At 38.9% G+C, this 18,066-nt stretch overlaps 1 protein-coding gene and 1 pseudogene across 1 annotated transcript; both read right to left on the bottom strand.

The window, feature by feature from the left end:
- Positions 1–789: 789 nt before the first annotated feature.
- Positions 790–4,548, bottom strand: LOC124069534 (annotated as a pseudogene).
- Positions 4,549–11,290: 6,742 nt separating this feature from the next.
- LOC124069542 (ecto-ADP-ribosyltransferase 4-like) lies at positions 11,291–14,794 on the bottom strand. The gene is made up of 4 exons (XM_046408781.1): positions 14,748–14,794; positions 14,532–14,626; positions 14,304–14,401; positions 11,291–12,946 (listed from the first exon to the last, which is right to left on the bottom strand). The coding sequence occupies exons 3-4, from the start codon at positions 14,376–14,378 to the stop codon at positions 12,143–12,145; spliced, it is 879 nt and encodes a 292-aa protein (XP_046264737.1). The 5' UTR covers positions 14,379–14,401; positions 14,532–14,626; positions 14,748–14,794; the 3' UTR covers positions 11,291–12,142.
- Positions 14,795–18,066: the final 3,272 nt, after the last annotated feature.

Here is an 18,066-nt window from a genome sequence, read left to right on the forward strand (position 1 = left end):
TCATACAGACTATGAAGTGCAATTATGACATAGTTTGTTATAGGCTAGATAAATCTGACGTTTGAGTGTCATCTCTCATACTTGATTTCAGTGTTTTTTAACTTGAGTGCTCACACTACATCAGCGCTTAATGCTCCAAAGGAGGGGAGAAAGGAGTGAGTCAAACCAGGGGGCAAAATGAGCTGCCCTCTAAATCCTAGTAACCATGAGAAAAGTAATGATGCCACCACAAATTAAGGATGCATATATATGTATATATGTGCACTCACACACACACATATATATTTATATGCATATGTGCATACCACACAGGAGGCAGAGGAGACAAACCTGTCCAGATGAGTTTTGTCAAAATTGGGGATTGTGGCATAAAATGTGCCAAAGATGTTTTGGCAGGTTGAGTCAATGACTCAGTTTAACTGCACTGCAAGTTTAAATATGATATATATATTTACAGCATAACCTGCATATTGAAATATTATCTTCTGATATCCTACAGATCAAGATCAAGACAGAAAGGCAACACAAAAGAAAGACAAACAGCAGCTCAGTTTTACTGGCTGAACTAAAGAGAACAGGAAGTCAAGTGTCTGTGTTCTAGTAGGAGTTTTGTTCTGTACTTTTGTCCCAGTAGTGTAAAATGTTGCCCATAATCAATGAACAAAAATCATATTTCTAATTAAATACAGAAATGTGCAGAAAAGCCTTTTGAACTGAAAATGATATTCACCTCTAACACCTTGTTGGTGGATTTTCTTCTGTTATTCAAACAGGAAACCAAACTTTGCTGTTTAAAGCTTTATTTAAGTCATTCACAAAGTTTCAAATTAAAAAATGAGTTGCACATAATGAAAAAGGTAAAAGTACATCGGAAACACCTTTTACAACTTGTGAATCCTTCCACATATTGATCTATAGAATAATATGAAGCTTAGCAGAAGTTCAATCAGGAAGACTCTCTTTGCTTGTGCCCTTTAAGTCACAAGCGTTTTTCCGCGATCCATTAGTTCCAGATGTCTTTCTTCCCCCTTCCAATCACAGCCTGTCAGCTGTCAGATTTTAAATTCCATGCAAAGGAGACCCTTTGCACCTCTTTCGTCTTAGAGTTTCCCATGGAAATCAACTTCACGAGCCAAATTCTATTTTGTTTTTCACCAAAAATTAATTTTACTTGAAATGATGAGCAAGCATAAAAACTCAAGCCTGGTATAATTAAACTAACCCTGAACATGAATATGTGGGTTGAAGAAAATTTATGCAAATATATATTATGAGCGTAGGATTGTGTGCACATGGTTACATGACTCAACTCCTCACTTAGTTTTCACTTTGCTCCACTGATTGAAGAACCACTTATCATTGGCTTGGTTTGCCACCTGGCAGTCTAGGTTGCTTTCAATTCCATCACTCTCCAGGATATACACAATCTCACAGTCATTTAGACCTTCTACAGATTTATCCTGTATTTTTTCTTTTATCTTGAACTTCTCATATGGTGGGATGAGCACCTCTTGCTCTTTGTCTTTTTAGTATGAATATTTTTTCAGAAAAGCACCATGACAGGTTTTAATTTTAAAGCAAGTCTTTTTACCAAAGTCGGTCAGTGTTGTGTTGTAAGAGCTAGAGGCAAAGGAACCAAATCGAATTACTTGGTTGACACGACCAGTAAAGGTACAAGTGGTTCTGCGGTAACTGGTGTGACATTTCTGCTCATTATTGAGAGTCTGCACTGCGGATGTCAACCAGAAATGTAAGAAGTGAAATTTGAAGGCAGTGCGGTAGATGTTCCTGTTCGTCCGCACTGCAGTATTGAATGTTTGATAAAACTTTTTATATTCAGATGTATAAACACAAATTGCTTGCATATGATCCTTAGTTAGAGCCTTATCCTCCTTCTCATTTTTTTGATATTCTAAAGAGCGTTTTGTACATTTTTCCGCCCTTTTCCAGACCTCCCCAAAAGTTTCATTTGTGCATTCATGAATCCATTCATTTTTCTCTTTTTCAAAGTATGTGTTGATCTTTTTCATCATTGTTTCATTGCAGTCAGAGTACATGTCATCAACAGCGTCGTCAACCATGCTCAGTGGTATGCTCTCCTTTTCCTCTGAGATTAAACTGATCTGAAAGAGAAAAAAGAAAAGTTGAGAGAGAAGGTGAATTCCACGTTTTCTGTATGGTTTATGGTTTTGCTTTGCACAGTTGTGCACAGGGTTCAAGCTTTAGTGCTGTCTTGTGTGGGATTGAAGACAGTTTGGAAATGCATGGTGACGGATTTAAAAAGGAAATAAAGAAAACAGATGAAGAGAGAGGTAATTATTAGGCACTGTTAAAACTCTGCTTTATTATTGTGAATAATTTGTATTGTATCGTTAACTTATAAATCTAGATGGTGAAAATAAACTCCTGAGGGAGGATCTGGAGAACAGGGATGTCACTTGAGTGGTGACACAGACAACCACCATCACACGTTTTACTGAACAAAGCAAAACCCTCAACACTCAGTGGATTATGATGTCCAAGTGACACTGCAGCCTTATATGTAAACTCCATTTGCACAATGTCACAGCAGAGGAGCTGTTGGTGATAACTGGTACCTTAACCTGTTTGGATAACAGCTTGAACAATATGAAATTACACTGAAAACTAGCACTTCTACAAACATCAGGGTATCCTTGTGTCTTACATATTTATTTATATATTTTTATGTATTTATGCAGACTTTACTTTTTGATAGTAGCAACCCTTTTTTCTGATTTGATGTCTTTGCCTCAAAATTCTGTGTTCAGTCTAATTGTGTAAACATGTTTCCTCATTACATTTTGGGGACGTTCCCAAATTTTCACACTGTTAACTCACCGTCATGGAGTCTACAGGCAGCATCCAACAAAAGAGGAAACACAGCGGAGCAAAGATCATCTTGCTTCCCTTCATCACTGCAGTCAGCAAAACTGTTTGTGAATCAGAGTCAACAGCAATGAACTGCATCACACTGCATACTAGAAACACAAACATAAATTACATTAATGGTAAATGTTGATTTGAAAGTTCAACTCACCAATCTTCAGAATCTGAAAATGTTGCACGACAAATGAACCTCTGAAATCAACAACTGGTCCTCAGCATGTGGTCGGGACTCATGGTCAACTATATATATACCTTCCCCTTAGTGTCAGATAGTTCTTACGTCCTCTCACACATGCAAAATTTCCATCTGCACCTTAGCACATCCAAAGTTTGTAGGTACGTGGGTGGTGAATGTCTTAAACCACAGTGCGTCGGTGTTTGTCTAACTACGATCTTTGTCCGCTGTGTAACCATGCACATATTCACACTGTTACTTGCATTCACCTGAACTGGAGTTTATCTCCTCCAGTAAAGCAACTTATTAGAACAAAACAAACAAACCAGACAAGACAGCAATCAAAATGGAATCACTAATGCACAAATAAGCTAAGTTACATTAAATACCAGCTAGTGTGCATCAGTATGAAATCAGCCATCAATACTTTTCAAAATATTTTAACAAAATAATAACATTTCAATATCATTCACATATGAGTGAGCCCTTTTTCATGCTGTATTTGGTGTGATTGTGTATGGGAAATGCCAAATGTGCCGCCAAAAAAAGTTTGGAAATGCATGGTGATAGTGTGGATTATTTCGGGGCTCATATGTTAATACTGGAACTCAGATTAACAAAGATTAACTTCCTGGCACAAGATGGAAGTATTAATATAATATTAATCCTTACAGCGCTGAGAGAACTTACTCATTCACAGAGGTATAGATCTCATGCAGAAGCTGGTTTACAGTTAGCTCCCCCAGCTGAGAGTGGAAACTGTCCTCTTTAAGAGCCCTGTTGCTTGGTCTCATGGTGCTTGTGAATGCTAAACACAGAACTATGGAAACACCACGTGCACACATGCACTTTTGCTTTCATACATTACTGATGCTAATACATGGTCCAGTATTTGAGTCAGCAGCAATGGTATTATTCACATGAGAGAAACATTCATTCTGAGTAACTCTTTAGAAACTACCTATCTGGAGGACAGTATTCAAGAATTAATGCTGTCTGAAAAATAGAAACTGTTTGATCTCATAATTAGAAGATTAAGAAAAATAGATTTGTTGTCATATTAAGATTGTATAAATTGATGCTTTTCCCTTAAGACTATATTTATTCATACGGATAATTTTAGAAAATAAATAAATAAATGAAATATATAAGTTATATAAGTTTGAAATATTTCCACAGATTTTTACATAGTTTAGATTTAACTTGGCCACTTACTTTCTCAGAGCCTGCAGTCTGCATGCAGCAAAGGAACAAACACAGCAGAGCAACAATCTACATGTTTACTTCATCACAGGAGGAAGGCCGACAGCTTCTGAACGTACACACACATAACACATCCATGAAACGCATTTCAGCAACAATAATAAAAAAAGGCAGGAAAAATTCTCAAATCTCTTGTTTGGTCATAATTGAAAGATCTTTTGACAAAAGAACTTACTCGTGTTTCAGAGGAGAACGAGTTTGACCAGACAATAGGTTGTGATTTTTCATGACTCTTTTATACTCTGCCTTGTCCCGGCAGACACATCACCAAATCTGCACACACATGCATATTTGCAGAGGATCATGCACATTCACACATACTAAATATAAATGCATGTGCATTCTTTTGAGCTCTTAATATGTTCAACATGCATATTGTCAAAAAATGAATGGCTAGTGAATATTTATTGAGGTTGATTTATTCTGTACGTTTGTTTGTGCAGTGCTGTTCTTTTGTTTAAAATTTGTCACTGACAAAAGATAAAAATGCATTAATGTTTTAGACTGCTGTAAATGTCGGGCCCCTCTTCTCAGTTTTATTCAGTTTGGGCAACTCATTCCCAGGAAGTCAAGTACCAACATTTTAAGTTTATGGCTATTTGACAACCTGAGAATTTGTAATTTACGCACAAACACTGTGTATTTTCCCAACTGTTTGATCAAAACCACACCAACGTATTTGACAAAACACCCAAAACCAGCAGAAAATGTGTGATTTATTTTTTAGAACATTTTGCCTCTTGTAAGCATTTTAAGTTTAAACAGAAATCCAAATTTTGCTGATGTGATGTCACTGACTCACCTTGTGTGTCAGGCCTGCTCTCGCTGTAAAAACTCTTTATTTGAACATTTACTTCGTGTTGTGAGTGTTCTGCTTACTTGGGTTCAAATCTGTATGTGTAATGTGTTTCCAGTGCTTTTATCTTAAAAAAAAAAATAAATAAAATATTGTATTTGAAACAAGCATTCAAATGCTCACAATCTTCTTGGAGATGATTACTGATTATTAAGCAGTTATTGAAATGCTAGGTGCATTGTGTTCAAGTAAGTGTGTGATTGGTCTTACTCCTTTAGACAGAATTAAGCCAGATGAGGTGAAGGGTATGCGCATGTGCGATGCTGCTTGCAGCTACAATTATAGTTGTTAGTGTAATTCCATTCATTTTCTATAACGCTTATCCCTCTAGGTCAGCTGAGTACGGGCGAGAAGCATGGTTCACCCTGGACTGGTCTCCAGTCAACTGCAGGTCTGACACAAAAAGACAGACAATCGCACACACTCACACACGCACAGCTAGGGGCAATTAACCTAATGTGCGTGTTTTATTGGGATTGTGGGAGGACGCTGGAGTACATGGAGAAAATCCACTGAGACCCTGCAAATTCAGCAGCAGGGCCCAGACCTGGACTCGATCCTGGAATCCTCTTGCTGCGTGTTGATGTATTGCGCGTTACAATTCATCAACACAGTGTGATATTCTTCCATCAAAATCTGTCTCAACCACAGTGTATTATTAAAACTTTCATTTAAATATTCTATATATTATGAATAATTTCATATATTGTCACCTATTCATATATTGGAACCCATCTGCTCTTCTTGTCATTCTTCATATATTATTATTGTTTCTTCACATGCTTAAACCAAAAATGATGTTTACAAAATGTTAGAAAAGCTTTTTCATTCTTGTGTGTGAAGAAAGCTTCACATATTCATGGTGTAATTATAAATAAATTGCCATGGTTGCAACTCACAGCTCACATGACCTCACCTGCCCTGACACAGTGGCAGCTTCAGCCCTGCATTGGCATTCTGGTAGTCGGTCAGCCACACAGTGACGTAGGGTTTGATTTGTGTTTTAAAATGGTCACTTCCATTTCTTCCCTCCCAGTTGTTCTCTTCCTTCCCTTACTTCTGCAATCTAAAGGTTCAGACTGAAAAGCCAGTGACAAAAAAAAAACTCTTTCCTTGGCTTGAAAACAAAGGCTGCACTTACACCTGAAGAGAGTCAGACATCACGGTCATAACATGTAATGTCAGATGTTACACAGACACTAATTAACACTTTTGTCATAAATCTTTGTTAAAAAACCAGCTAGCGACATTTTCCAACTCAAAATTATGCAGTCTGTATCATAAGCATATTTAGGTTTATTGTTTGGACAAAGAAAAGCTTCTTTGACTCACTTTGTCAGAGGTGTATTATTCATCTCCCTCTAGCACTCGTAACATGTTCTAAATGCATGAAAAGAGTGTGATAGGAGAACAACAGTCTGTCTGTATGTGTGTGTGTGTGTGTATGTGATGGTGTGATGTGTGTGTGTCTGTGTGTGGTGGGGGAGGGGTTCTTCACTGGTCAGCAAGTGGTTTTGTAGGCAACTTCTTACTGGAAACTAACCAAAATAAAATTATGCATGTGCAGCAGCTTCAGAGAACTGACACATTCCCACACGTAATAATATTACTCAGAACCCTTTGTGAGGAGTAGTTCTTTTTCTCTCTTTTTCTTATGTTTATCTTATTTTAGTCAGCTACTTAGTTCCTGCATCCATCACTCTTAGAGTGTTTTCACATCTAGTACTTTTAAAACAAACTAAAGTAATTTAAAGAAGCCTGGGGGGTAAATTAATGAATTCTGATTCTGATTGTGATTCTGAACGTGATGTGATCTACCAACAGCAAGACTAAAGGTCAAAAATACAGTAGAAAGAAGGTGAAGTAAACCTGGAGCACTTTTTGCTCACAATGCACAGGTTAAGAGAAGTGGGTCTGAGTGTGTTTGCTGTGTTCAGCAGCTACAATATATCAGTATTAAGGTACTTCTCACTTGTCTGTTGCTGAATTTTGGTTATGTGTAGCAAAACCCACCGGGAACCACAGGGGCTCAGAAGAACTGGTTCAAAGCTTGGTTTTTCAGAAGAGAGAGAGGATAGAAACAATGATGCAGACTGATGTTTGTCAGGGTAACAGGTGCTGCTAACATTTTTAGCCATGCAATTATAAACCTTTGTTTCAATAACAGAATGAACGCATATTGTATCTCCATTAAATGACTAGCTAAATTCACACATCCCTCTAGCCTTTCAAAGCCTGTGTAATGGTAACATAATTGGTGAGCAAAAAAACCTGTAACCTGCATGTAACCTGCGTTAATAATTAACATGGTCTTTCAGTTTAATACCAGCAAGCAAATGGTGGCAGAGGAATGTTGATACGAAGAGTGTGGCAGGCAAACAAGCCCTCACTCATCTTTTCAAAATAGTGAAGTCCAAGCTAACCTCTTTCAGTCACAAATTTAGCAGCAAACTAACTTTAAACAGCTGATACTGAACTCAACATGTTTGCTAACCAGACATAGGTGCCAATATTAACTCTCACATTACAAGCTGACTCACATATCCAGAGCGTGGTCAGATGATTGATAAGAGATCACTTTGATGTGGTCGATCCAGCATCCTTTTAAAGCGAGTCTTTTGTTTGAGCCTTGTGTGAAGTTGTTATGGCCACAGGCAAAGACAAATGACACAGCAGATTCAGATGTGCTCTTTATGGTGCTGAGGCTGAAGCTGTCATCTGTGGTTGTGCACACAAGATGTGTGAGGGTATGTGTGATAATAAACGAATGACGGTCGGTTCAGCTTTTCAGTTAGGTTAATGCACAAGTACATAAATACATAAATAAAATAAGTTCTAAATCTCAAGTCCGAATCAGGTATGGTGTCACTGTGTCTGCGACTTTAGTGTGACTCAATTCCAAGTCACTAAAAACTCCCCATCCCCACTCCAAGCTGTCATTTCTTGTAATATTCAATACAAATTTAGAAATTTCACTTTGCAGTTATTAGTTGGCACTACGCATTCATCTAGAACGAGTCATACCTCTAATAGTGTCAAAAATTTGTCAGTCGATAAACACCTTGCCTCTCACGTGGGAGGCTCAACAAAAAAAGACGTAAATGTTCCATGTCAGCATTGATGACCACGAAAAGAAGAGCATCATCAATGTGGTTGTGGTCAACACTTCTGGTTTAAGATACTTTCCATGCTACCCTTTCATATAGATGAGTCCTACACTTTTGAAATTGCTCAATTGTTAATGTTAGGACATTGTAGATTTACTTCTTAGAAGTATTATAGAGATGCAGATCTATATAGGGTTGAATAGATCTCCTTTGCTGCTGGGTTAAAGATGTCTGTTGTACACCACATATTCATTGAAAGATTTATTAAAATAAAATGTGCTGCAAAGTTGATAAATCTCCTCCCCTGCAGTATATAAGACCATGTAGAGCATTTTTGAACTTCAGACAGAATGATTTGATGGAACTTTATGCATTTCCCAAGCACAGTCACACCAAATACATTATGAAAACGGGCTCACTCATCAAACAACATACACCTGAAAGAATAAGGATACTCTGATGTTTGTAGGAGTGCCAGTTCTCAGTGTAATTTCATATTGTTCAATCTATCATCCAAACATGTTAAGGCACCAGTTATCACCAACAGCTCCTCTGCTGTGACATTGTGCAAATGGGAGTTTACATATAAGGCTGCAGTGTCACTTGGACATCATAATCCACTGAGTGTTGAGGGTTTTGCTTTGTTCAGTAAAAAGCGTGATGGTGGTTGTCTGTGTCACCACTCAAGTGACATCCCTGTTCTCCAGATCCTCCCTCAGGAGTTTATTTTCACCATCTAGATTTATAAGTTAACGATACAATACAAATTATTCACAATAATAAAGCAGAGTTTTAACAGTGCCTAATAATTACCTCTCTCTTCGTTTTCTTTATTTCCTTTTTAGATCCGTTTCAACTTTACTGTACGAGATTTCAATCCAAGTATCCCACTGAGCATGGTTGAAGATTCAGTTGATAACATGTACTTCGGCTGCAATACAAAAATGACGAAACTGGTCATCGACAAATACTTTGAGGAAAAAAGGTACATTCAACTATTTTCAGATGCTTGGAAGAAAAGAAATAAATGTGCTCAAAAAAATCTGAAACATAGCAAGGACAAGGCTCTAACCAAAGAGCACATGCAAGCAATCTGTGCTTATACAGCTGACAGTTTGAAGCAGTCTGGACACATTGGAGCCTCTATGGCTCCTCATTCAGAGTCAAAAAATATAGCACAAAACCACTACTCTAATTTACAATTAATGTATAAATACATTGTACAGGGTAGATGGCAAACAGCATGGTATCACAGTGTGTGGATGAGCAGGTTTCTCATGTCAGCGCTGTGGACAGAGCGCTCCATGGTGGCCATAGCATTATGGTATGGGCTCATCAAATAAAAACAAAGAGAAGAGCACATTATATTGATGGCAGTTTTGAATGCATGGAGATACAGCAACAAGATCCTGAGGCCTATTGTGCCATACATCCACTGCCTACACCTCATGTTGCAGCATGATAACTTAATGTTGCAAGGATCTGTCCTGGAAGTTAAAAACATATTTGTTCTTCTACAGCCTGCAAACTCACTAAACAGGAGACACTGTATGAGGCAAATGGTGGTCATTGTTTAGAGTGCACACAAAAGATTTGTTTGTGTCAGTTTTTAAATAAAACATTGTTGAAATGCATGTTAGCGAACTCCTCTTATTTGCCAAGAACATCAATCTTTCTAAAAACTGTGGGAAAAAAACAAAGATCTGTTCCTTTATCTTGCAAGAAATGGAAGGAAAAACAAAAGTGTTGCAGCTATGTTTTTGTTTAGTATTATATTCATACTCATTGAAAAATAGTGTGTTCTTCTGTGTGTGCAATATTCCCCACTCCTCACTTGTAAAATTAATGAATGTATGTAGTAGATTTCTGTTAGCTGAATTGGATTTAAGAGCAAAATCCTCCAAATGAAATAATATAAAACAATTGCAGAGAAAACAGCAAGTTAACAAACAAAATGAAATATTGCATTGTCTTTGATCACCAGCAGTATGCAGGCTGGCTATCCAGATGTTTCTAACTTTTCAGCAGCAGTTGCATCCTTCCAGAGTGCTGCAATAGATGAACAAATCAAAGGCCTGCTCAAAAGTATGATCTGTAAATATTGCTTCTGTTCTCAATTCACATATACAGTAAGTACTGCTGAGAATTTGTATCAGTTTTATATTGCATATATGATTGAATTTGACTTGGCTGCAAGAGAAATATAGCAAAAAGCAACACTTTGTGATTGTCAGCTTTGACATTAGTCCTGCTTGTGTTTCATCAGATTAATCAGTCACATTAAAGACTTTGGCCACTTGGGGGCCATAAGAACATGCAGTAAGCAAACTATTGTCTCACCCCTGCACTGGTGAAGGCACTTAGAAATGACAAGGATGTACAAAATGTAACCCAGGCTCTGTGTTTCCTTTTCAGTTGATGGTGAACTTTAACTTTAACAAACAGTTTACTATTTATTCTACTGTTACAGGTTATTATCAAGGTGCTCAGTGCATTTTTAAGTTGAGCAAAAGTTCACACCTCATTTCCTCTGGATGCTGCAAAGGAGGGGAGAAAGGGGTGAGTCAATCCAGTGGGCAAAGTGAGCCACCCTCTATGTCTCAGTAACCATAAGAGAAATAATCATTTGACCACAGATGAAGGAAGTACAGTTTACATTAGTCAGTACATCTTAGACTCATGCAGGAGGCAGAGGAGACAAACCTGTCCAGATGAGTTTTGTCAAAACTGGGGATTGTGGTATAAAATGTGCCAAAGATGTTTTGGCAGGTTGAGTCAATGGCTCAGTTTAACTGCAAAAGTTTAAACATGATATACATACATACAGAGAGCAGGAAGTGTCTGTGTTCTAGTAGGAGTTTTGTTCTGTACTTTTGTCTCAGTAGTGTAAAATGTTGCCCATAATCAATGAACAAAAATCACATTTCTAATTAAATACAGAAATGTGCCGAAAGGCCTTTTGAACTGAAAATGATATTCACCTCTAACACCTTGTTGGTGGATTTTCTTCTGTTATTCAAACAGGAAACCAAACTTTGCTGTTTAAAGCTTTATTTAAGTCATTCAGAAAGTTTCAAATTAAAAAATGAGTTGCACATAATGAAAAAGGTAAAAGTACATCGGAAACACCTTTTACAACTTGTGAATCCTTCCACATATTGATAGAATAATATGAAGCTTAGCGAAAGTTCAATCAGGAAGACTCTCTTTGCTTGTGCCCTTTAAGTCACAAGCGTTTTTCCGCGATCCATTAGTTCCAGATGTCTTTCTTCCCCCTTCCAATCACAGCCTGTCATGTTTCTCCTACAGCCAATTGCTAGCAAGCTGTCAGATTTTAAAAGTGTTCTCTCTCTCTCCACTGTCATTCAGCTGTCTGTTCAGCCCCGTGAATATTTGCGTCCCAGCTACACCCCTTCACCACCGCCGCTGCAATGTCTGGCCATCTTCAGTCAAATCCTCCATCTTCAAGTTACCCTTCCACGCAGTCAGCATCACTCGTCATTATCACCACCAGCATTTAGGCACGGGGGGGGGGGGCTCCTTCCATGCAAAGGAGACCCTTTGCACCTCTTTCGTCTGAGAGTTTCCAGTGGAGATCAACTTCACGCGCCAAATTCTATTTTGTTTTTCACCAAAAATTAATTTTACTTGAAATATCTCATTCACTTTTGATTCTTATTAGTCTCTCCTGATTGAAATGATGAGGAAGCATAAAAACTCAAGCCTGGTATAATTAAACTAACCCTGAACATGAATATGTGGGTTGAAGAAAATGTATGCATATATATATTATGAGTGTAGGATTGTGTGCACATGGTTACATGACTCAACTCCTCACTTAGTTTTCACTTTGCTCCACCGATTGAAGAACCACTTATCATTTGCTTGGTTTGCCACTTGGCAGTTTAGGTTGCTTGCAATTCCATCACTCTCCAGGATATACACAACCTCACAGTCATTCAGACCTTCTACAGATTTATCCTGTATTTTTTCTTTTATCTTGAACTTCTCATATGGTGGGATGAGCACCTCTTCTTCGTCTTCAAAGTATGAATATTTTTTCAGAAAAGCACCAAGACAGGTTTTAATTTTAAAGCAAGTCTCGTTACCAAAGACGGTCAGTGTTGTGTCGTAAGAGGTAGAGGCAAAGGAACCAAATCGAATTGTTTGGTTGACATCACCAGTAAAGTTAGAAGAGGTTCTGCGGTAACTGGTGTGACATTTCTTCTCATTATTGAGGGTCTGCACTGCGGATGTCAACCAGAAATGTAAGAAGTGAAATTTGAAGGCAGTGCGGTAGATGTTCCTGTTCGTCCGCACTGCAGTATTAAACGTTTTATAAAACTCGTCATGAGATTTATTATCATATATATGATTAGATGTATAAACACAAATTGCTTGCATATGATCCTTAGTTAGAGCCTTATCCTCGGTCTCATTTTTTTGATATTCTAAAGATCGGTTTGTACAGCTTTCTGAACTGTTCCAGACCTCCCCAAAAGGTTCGTTTTTCTCTTTTTCAAAGTATTTGTTGATCATTTTCATCATTGTTTCATTGCAGCCAAAGTACATGTCATCAACAGCGTCTTCAACCATGTTCAGTGGTATGCTCTTCTTTTCCTCTGAGATTAAACTGATCTGGAGGAGAAAAAAGAAAAGTTGAGAGAGAAGGTGAATTCCACGTTTTCTGTATGGTTTATGGTTTTGCTTTGCACACTTGTGCACAGGGTTCAAGCTTTAGTGCTGTCTTGTGTGGGATTGGGGAAGGCAGTTTGGAAATGCATGGTGATAGTGTGGATAAATTTGGCGCTCATATGTTAATACTGGAACTCAGATTAACAAAGATTAACTTCCTGGCACAAGATGGAAGTATTAATATAATATTAATCCTTGCAGGGCTGAGAGAACTTACTCATTCACAGAGGTATAGATCTCATGCAGAAGCTGGTTTGCAGTTAGCTCCCCCAGCTGAGAGTGGAAACTGTCCTCTTTAAGAGCCCTGAACTGGCAACTGTTGCTTGGTCTCATGGTGCTTGTGAATGCTAAACACAGAACTATGGAAACACCACTTGCACACATGCACTTTTGCTTTCATACATTACTGATGCTAATACATGGTCCAGTATTTGACTCAGCAGCAATGGTATTATTCACATGAGAGAAACATTCATTCTGAGTAACTCTTTAGAAACTACCTATCTGGAGGACAGTATTCAAGAATTAATGCTGTCTGAAAAATAGAAACTGTTTGATCTCATAATTAGAAGATTAAAAATTTTGATTTGTTGTCATATTAAGATTGTATAAATTGATGCTTCTCCTCCTTAATAAAGTATATTTATTCAGGTGAATAATTTAAGGAAGTAAATAAATATTAGTAAAGTGCCTTAAACACCGTGGAGTCGACAGACGCGCCGGCGCGTCCTTATCACAAGACCACTTTAAGACGACGTAGCTGCAAGACGCAGCCTCGCTGAATCTCAGTTTTAATTTGTGTCGAAAGTGGGCACTTCAAACTATATACAAGTTTTTAAATTTTGTTAATATGTAAAGTAAAACCCGAGTTATGATAAACAATATACGCAATGTTTTTTTCCTGAACATTGCCGTCACGTTTGGTGCGCGTTTGGTGCTAGTTTTATGCAAGAAGACGCGGTAAACACCAGCGCATTGAGCGCACTTCAGCGCATTTTTCCCACTCGGATTTTATAGTTTTTGTGTGATTTTAGGTCTAGTGTGTTCATACAGTATGTCAAAATGAAAAAAATAACAGTAAAGTCACACTTGTGAGGTTGTGCTGAACAAAAATGATACCAAACATGGCAAGGTAAAAAATTTCTAAGTTGAAATATAAAATTAGAATCAAAAATAGTCAAAAACTGACAATTATACCTGACTCCAGAGGGTTAAATATGTGTGAACACTCTGAACATTTGTCAAGTTTGAAATATTTCCACAGATTTTTACATAGTTTAGATTTAACTTGGCCACTTACTTTCTCAGAGCCTGCAGTCTGCATGCAGCAAAGGAACAAACACAGCAGAGCAACAATCTGCATGTTTTCCTTCATCACAGGAGGAAGGCCGACAGCTTCTGAACGTACACACACATAACACATCCATGAAACACATTTCAGCAACAATAATAAAAAATGGCAGGAAAAATTCTAAGTCAAATCTCTTGTTTGGTCATAATTAAAAGAACTTTTGACAAAAGAACTTACTCGTGTTTCAGAGGAGAATGAGTTGAGCAGCTTTCAGATTGAAGGTTTTGACCACACAATGAGGTGTGGATTTTCGTGGCACCTATATATCCTGCCTGGTTCAAAACACGTCACCAAATCTTCACACTCATATACATATTTGTCATATGCACAATCACACATATTAATTGTAAATGTGTGTGTATGTGATATGGGTGAATATGTGCGTAACTTTACCGTGACTTTACCGTGCTGTATCTTCTCAGGAGATGGGGTTTATGTCTGCCAGAAAAAAAGATAGATAGATAGATAGATAGATAAGTATACTTTATTGTTCCCAACTCCCTCGGGAGTTTACCGCGGTGTTCGTCACCGTTGTTTAAATCCCACCGGGTGCTAACGCTAACAAAGCGCTACAGGAGCTACATGAAACCATTAGCTCGCTGCAGACTAAGCATATTTGCATGAGCATGCTAAACTGGCTTCTTTATTTAAATGTTTAGTTTTTAGTCTATTTGTATTTATATTTCTATTTTTATTCAATTTTTCATTTCATATTTTAGATTTTTACTTATTGCTCCCGGGACCTGGTTTTTAATACAAACATGTAAATGTGAGCTGGTATGACAATAAAAATTCTTGGATCCTTGACTATTTACTTCACCTAATGTGCATAGTTTTGCTTCATCCAGGACCAGGTCACGGAGGCAGTAGCTTGAGCAGGGATGCCCAGACTTCCCTCTCCCGAGACACTTCCTTCAGCTCTTCAGGTGTTCCCAGGCCAGCCGAGTGACATAGTCCCTCCAGCGTGTCCTGGGTCTTCCTCGGGGCCTCCTCCCGGTGAGGCATGCCTGGAACACCTCCCCAGGAGGCGTCCAGTGGGCATCCGAAACAGATGCCCGAGCCACCTCAACTGGCTCCTGTCGATGTGGAGGAGCAGCGGCTCTACTCCGAGCTCCTCCCGGGTGACAGAGCTCCTCACCCTATCCCTAAGGGATAGGGGCGACCCACCACCCTGCGAAGGAAGCTCATTTCAGCCGCTTGTATCCGAGATCTCGTTCTTTCGGTCATGACCCAAAGTTCATGACAATAGGTGAGGGTAGGAACGTCGATTGACTGGTAAATTTAGACCTTCACCTTATGGCTCAGCTCCCTCTTTACCACGACGGACTGATACAACGACTGCATTACTGCTGTCGCTGCCTGTCAATCGCACACTCCCATGTTCCCTTACTTGTGATCAAGACCCCGAGATACTTAAACTCCACTTGAAGCAGGAACTCTCCTCCAACCTGGAGGGTGCAGAACCATAGCCTCGGTTTTGGAGGTGCTGATTCTCATCCCAGCTGCTTCGCACTCAGCTGCAAACCTCCCCAGTGCATGCTGAAGGTCCTGGCCTGAAGAAGCCAACAGGACAACATCATCCGCAAAAAGCAGAGATGAAATCTTGTGGTTCCCAAACCACCCTCCGGCCCCTGGCTGCGCCTAGAAATCCAGGACCAGTGAAAAAGGGAAGCCCTGCCGGAGGCCAACATGCACTGGGAACAAGTCCGACTTACTGCTGGCAATGCAGACCAGACTCCTGTTCCGGGAGTACAGAGACCACCGGACGTTCGCCTGCAAGAACCAACCCCATGGCCTGGCTCCAGGATGAGGCCCCAATAATGCCACTCTGGACAACGTACACGTCCTTGTTGTCACATTATTCATTAGAGGCTTTTGAACCGCTCTTAGTCAGACCTGTCACCTGTCACTTTTGCCTTGGAAGACCCTACCAGGGGCATTAAGCCCCTGACAACATAGCCCGCAGGATCATTCAGGTGCTCAAACCCCTCCACCACGTTAAGGTGGCACTTCAAGGAGGGGTCAATCAAATCAATTTTAAAATTTACATTTACATATTCCATATATTGTGAATAATTTCATATATTGTCACCTCCATGCTCTGCAAAGAAGTAGGAACCCATCTGCTCTTCTTGTAATTCTTCATACATTACATACATTCCTCATCATTATTGTTTCCATACATACTTAACCAAAAAAGGATGTTTACAATGCTGTATGTTAGAAAAACCTCTTCTCTTATGAAGTATAAAGTAAAGTAGTCGGTCAGTCAAACAGAGACTGAGGGTTTGATTTGTTCTTTAAGATGGTCAGGTCATCTCCTTTTCTTCCCTCCAAGTTGTTCTCTTCCTTCCCTTACCTCTGTACCCTAAAAGTTCAGATTGAAAGGCCAGTGACAAAAGAAAAACTTTTCCTTGGCTTGAAAACAAAGGCTGCACTTAAACCTGAAGAGAGTCAGACATGACTCTCATCACATGTATGATCATACAAACAGATCTACACATTTAGCACAGTTATAACAGATGTTACTTCTACACTAAGCAATCCTTCTGTATAGAAACATTTTCCAGCTTGAAATAATGCAGTCTGTATCACAAGAATATTTAGGTTTAATGCCTGAACAAAGAAAAGCCCAGTCCAGGGTGTACCCTGCATCTCGTAGTCAGCTGGGATAGGCTCCAGCTCCCCCGCGACCCTGATGGATAAGCGGTATAGAAAATGGATGGATGGATGGATGTCTGACGAAAGAAAAGCTTCAGTGCTTCACTCTGACAAAAGTTCATTTAAGTCATTTCCCTCTAGTACTCATGTTGTGTTCTCAGTACATAAAAGGAGCGTGAGGACACACACACACATGCATATTTGCAAAGCTGTTCTCATCTGCTGACATCTCACCAGAAGTCTGACTTTCTTGTGAAGTGATAGTGACAGTGACAGTTTTTGAGCCCCCACCACATAGTTTATGTGTCATTTATCTAAAATCAGCTTCATTTCTTGTTAAATATCACAAGCAGCCAAACCTACGTGAGAATGGACACACACATACTGCAGCACATTTTCAGCAGCATGTGTGTCTGCACACTGCTGAAAATGTGGTCATGCAGCATGCTAGTGGGTGAAAAGATGCTTCTACACATACAAGTCTGGCTCTGCTGTGAATGAACTTACACACTAATAGACATACATAGTTTTACTGTTATTTAGCTTCAGGTAATTGTCATTACACCAGGCATCTCTATCAGTCCTCTGTAACAGTTTTTACATGAAGAAAGTGTGTTTCTTACTGAAAATTATTCACTGGAATCACACGTCAGTATACTGATTACTGCTGTTTGCAAGGAACCACGATCATTTATTAAATTCCTTTAACAAAAATGTCTTTACTACATATATTAAATCAGACTGGACAGACAATGAATGCAAAGTTGTTCACTGTCAATGCAAGAATCTTCAAAAGAGTTATTGTCAACACACCATAATACATCTGTTTTGTTACTTAAAGTATTGTTGCAGTGGGTTAATGTTCTTTTTGTACAACAGTGGATGTGCTCACTGTTCAGCATAGTAGCAAAGATCAAACTACACACACCAAAGGTCAAACTATCAAGTCTCAAATGTGTCCTTAAATGCACCAAAGGTCCTGATCAGAGCTGAACTAAAGAAGCTGTGATTACATGGTTTGTGCCTTGAATTTCTGCGTCACATGGATGTA

The sequence above is a fragment of the Scatophagus argus genome, chromosome 2, assembly GCF_020382885.2.
Source record: "Scatophagus argus isolate fScaArg1 chromosome 2, fScaArg1.pri, whole genome shotgun sequence".
NCBI lineage: Eukaryota > Metazoa > Chordata > Actinopteri > Scatophagidae > Scatophagus > Scatophagus argus.

Excerpts from the sequence above, each read along its gene's own strand:
- LOC124069542 (XM_046408781.1), bottom strand. The coding sequence starts at position 14,378 with ATGAAGGAAAACATGCAGATTGTTGCTCTGCTGTGTTTGTTCCTTTGC. Across the intron at positions 12,947-14,303 it reads AGACTGCAGGCTCTGAGAAA|ATCAGTTTAATCTCAGAGGA; the intron begins GTAAGTGGCCAA and ends TTTCTCCTCCAG.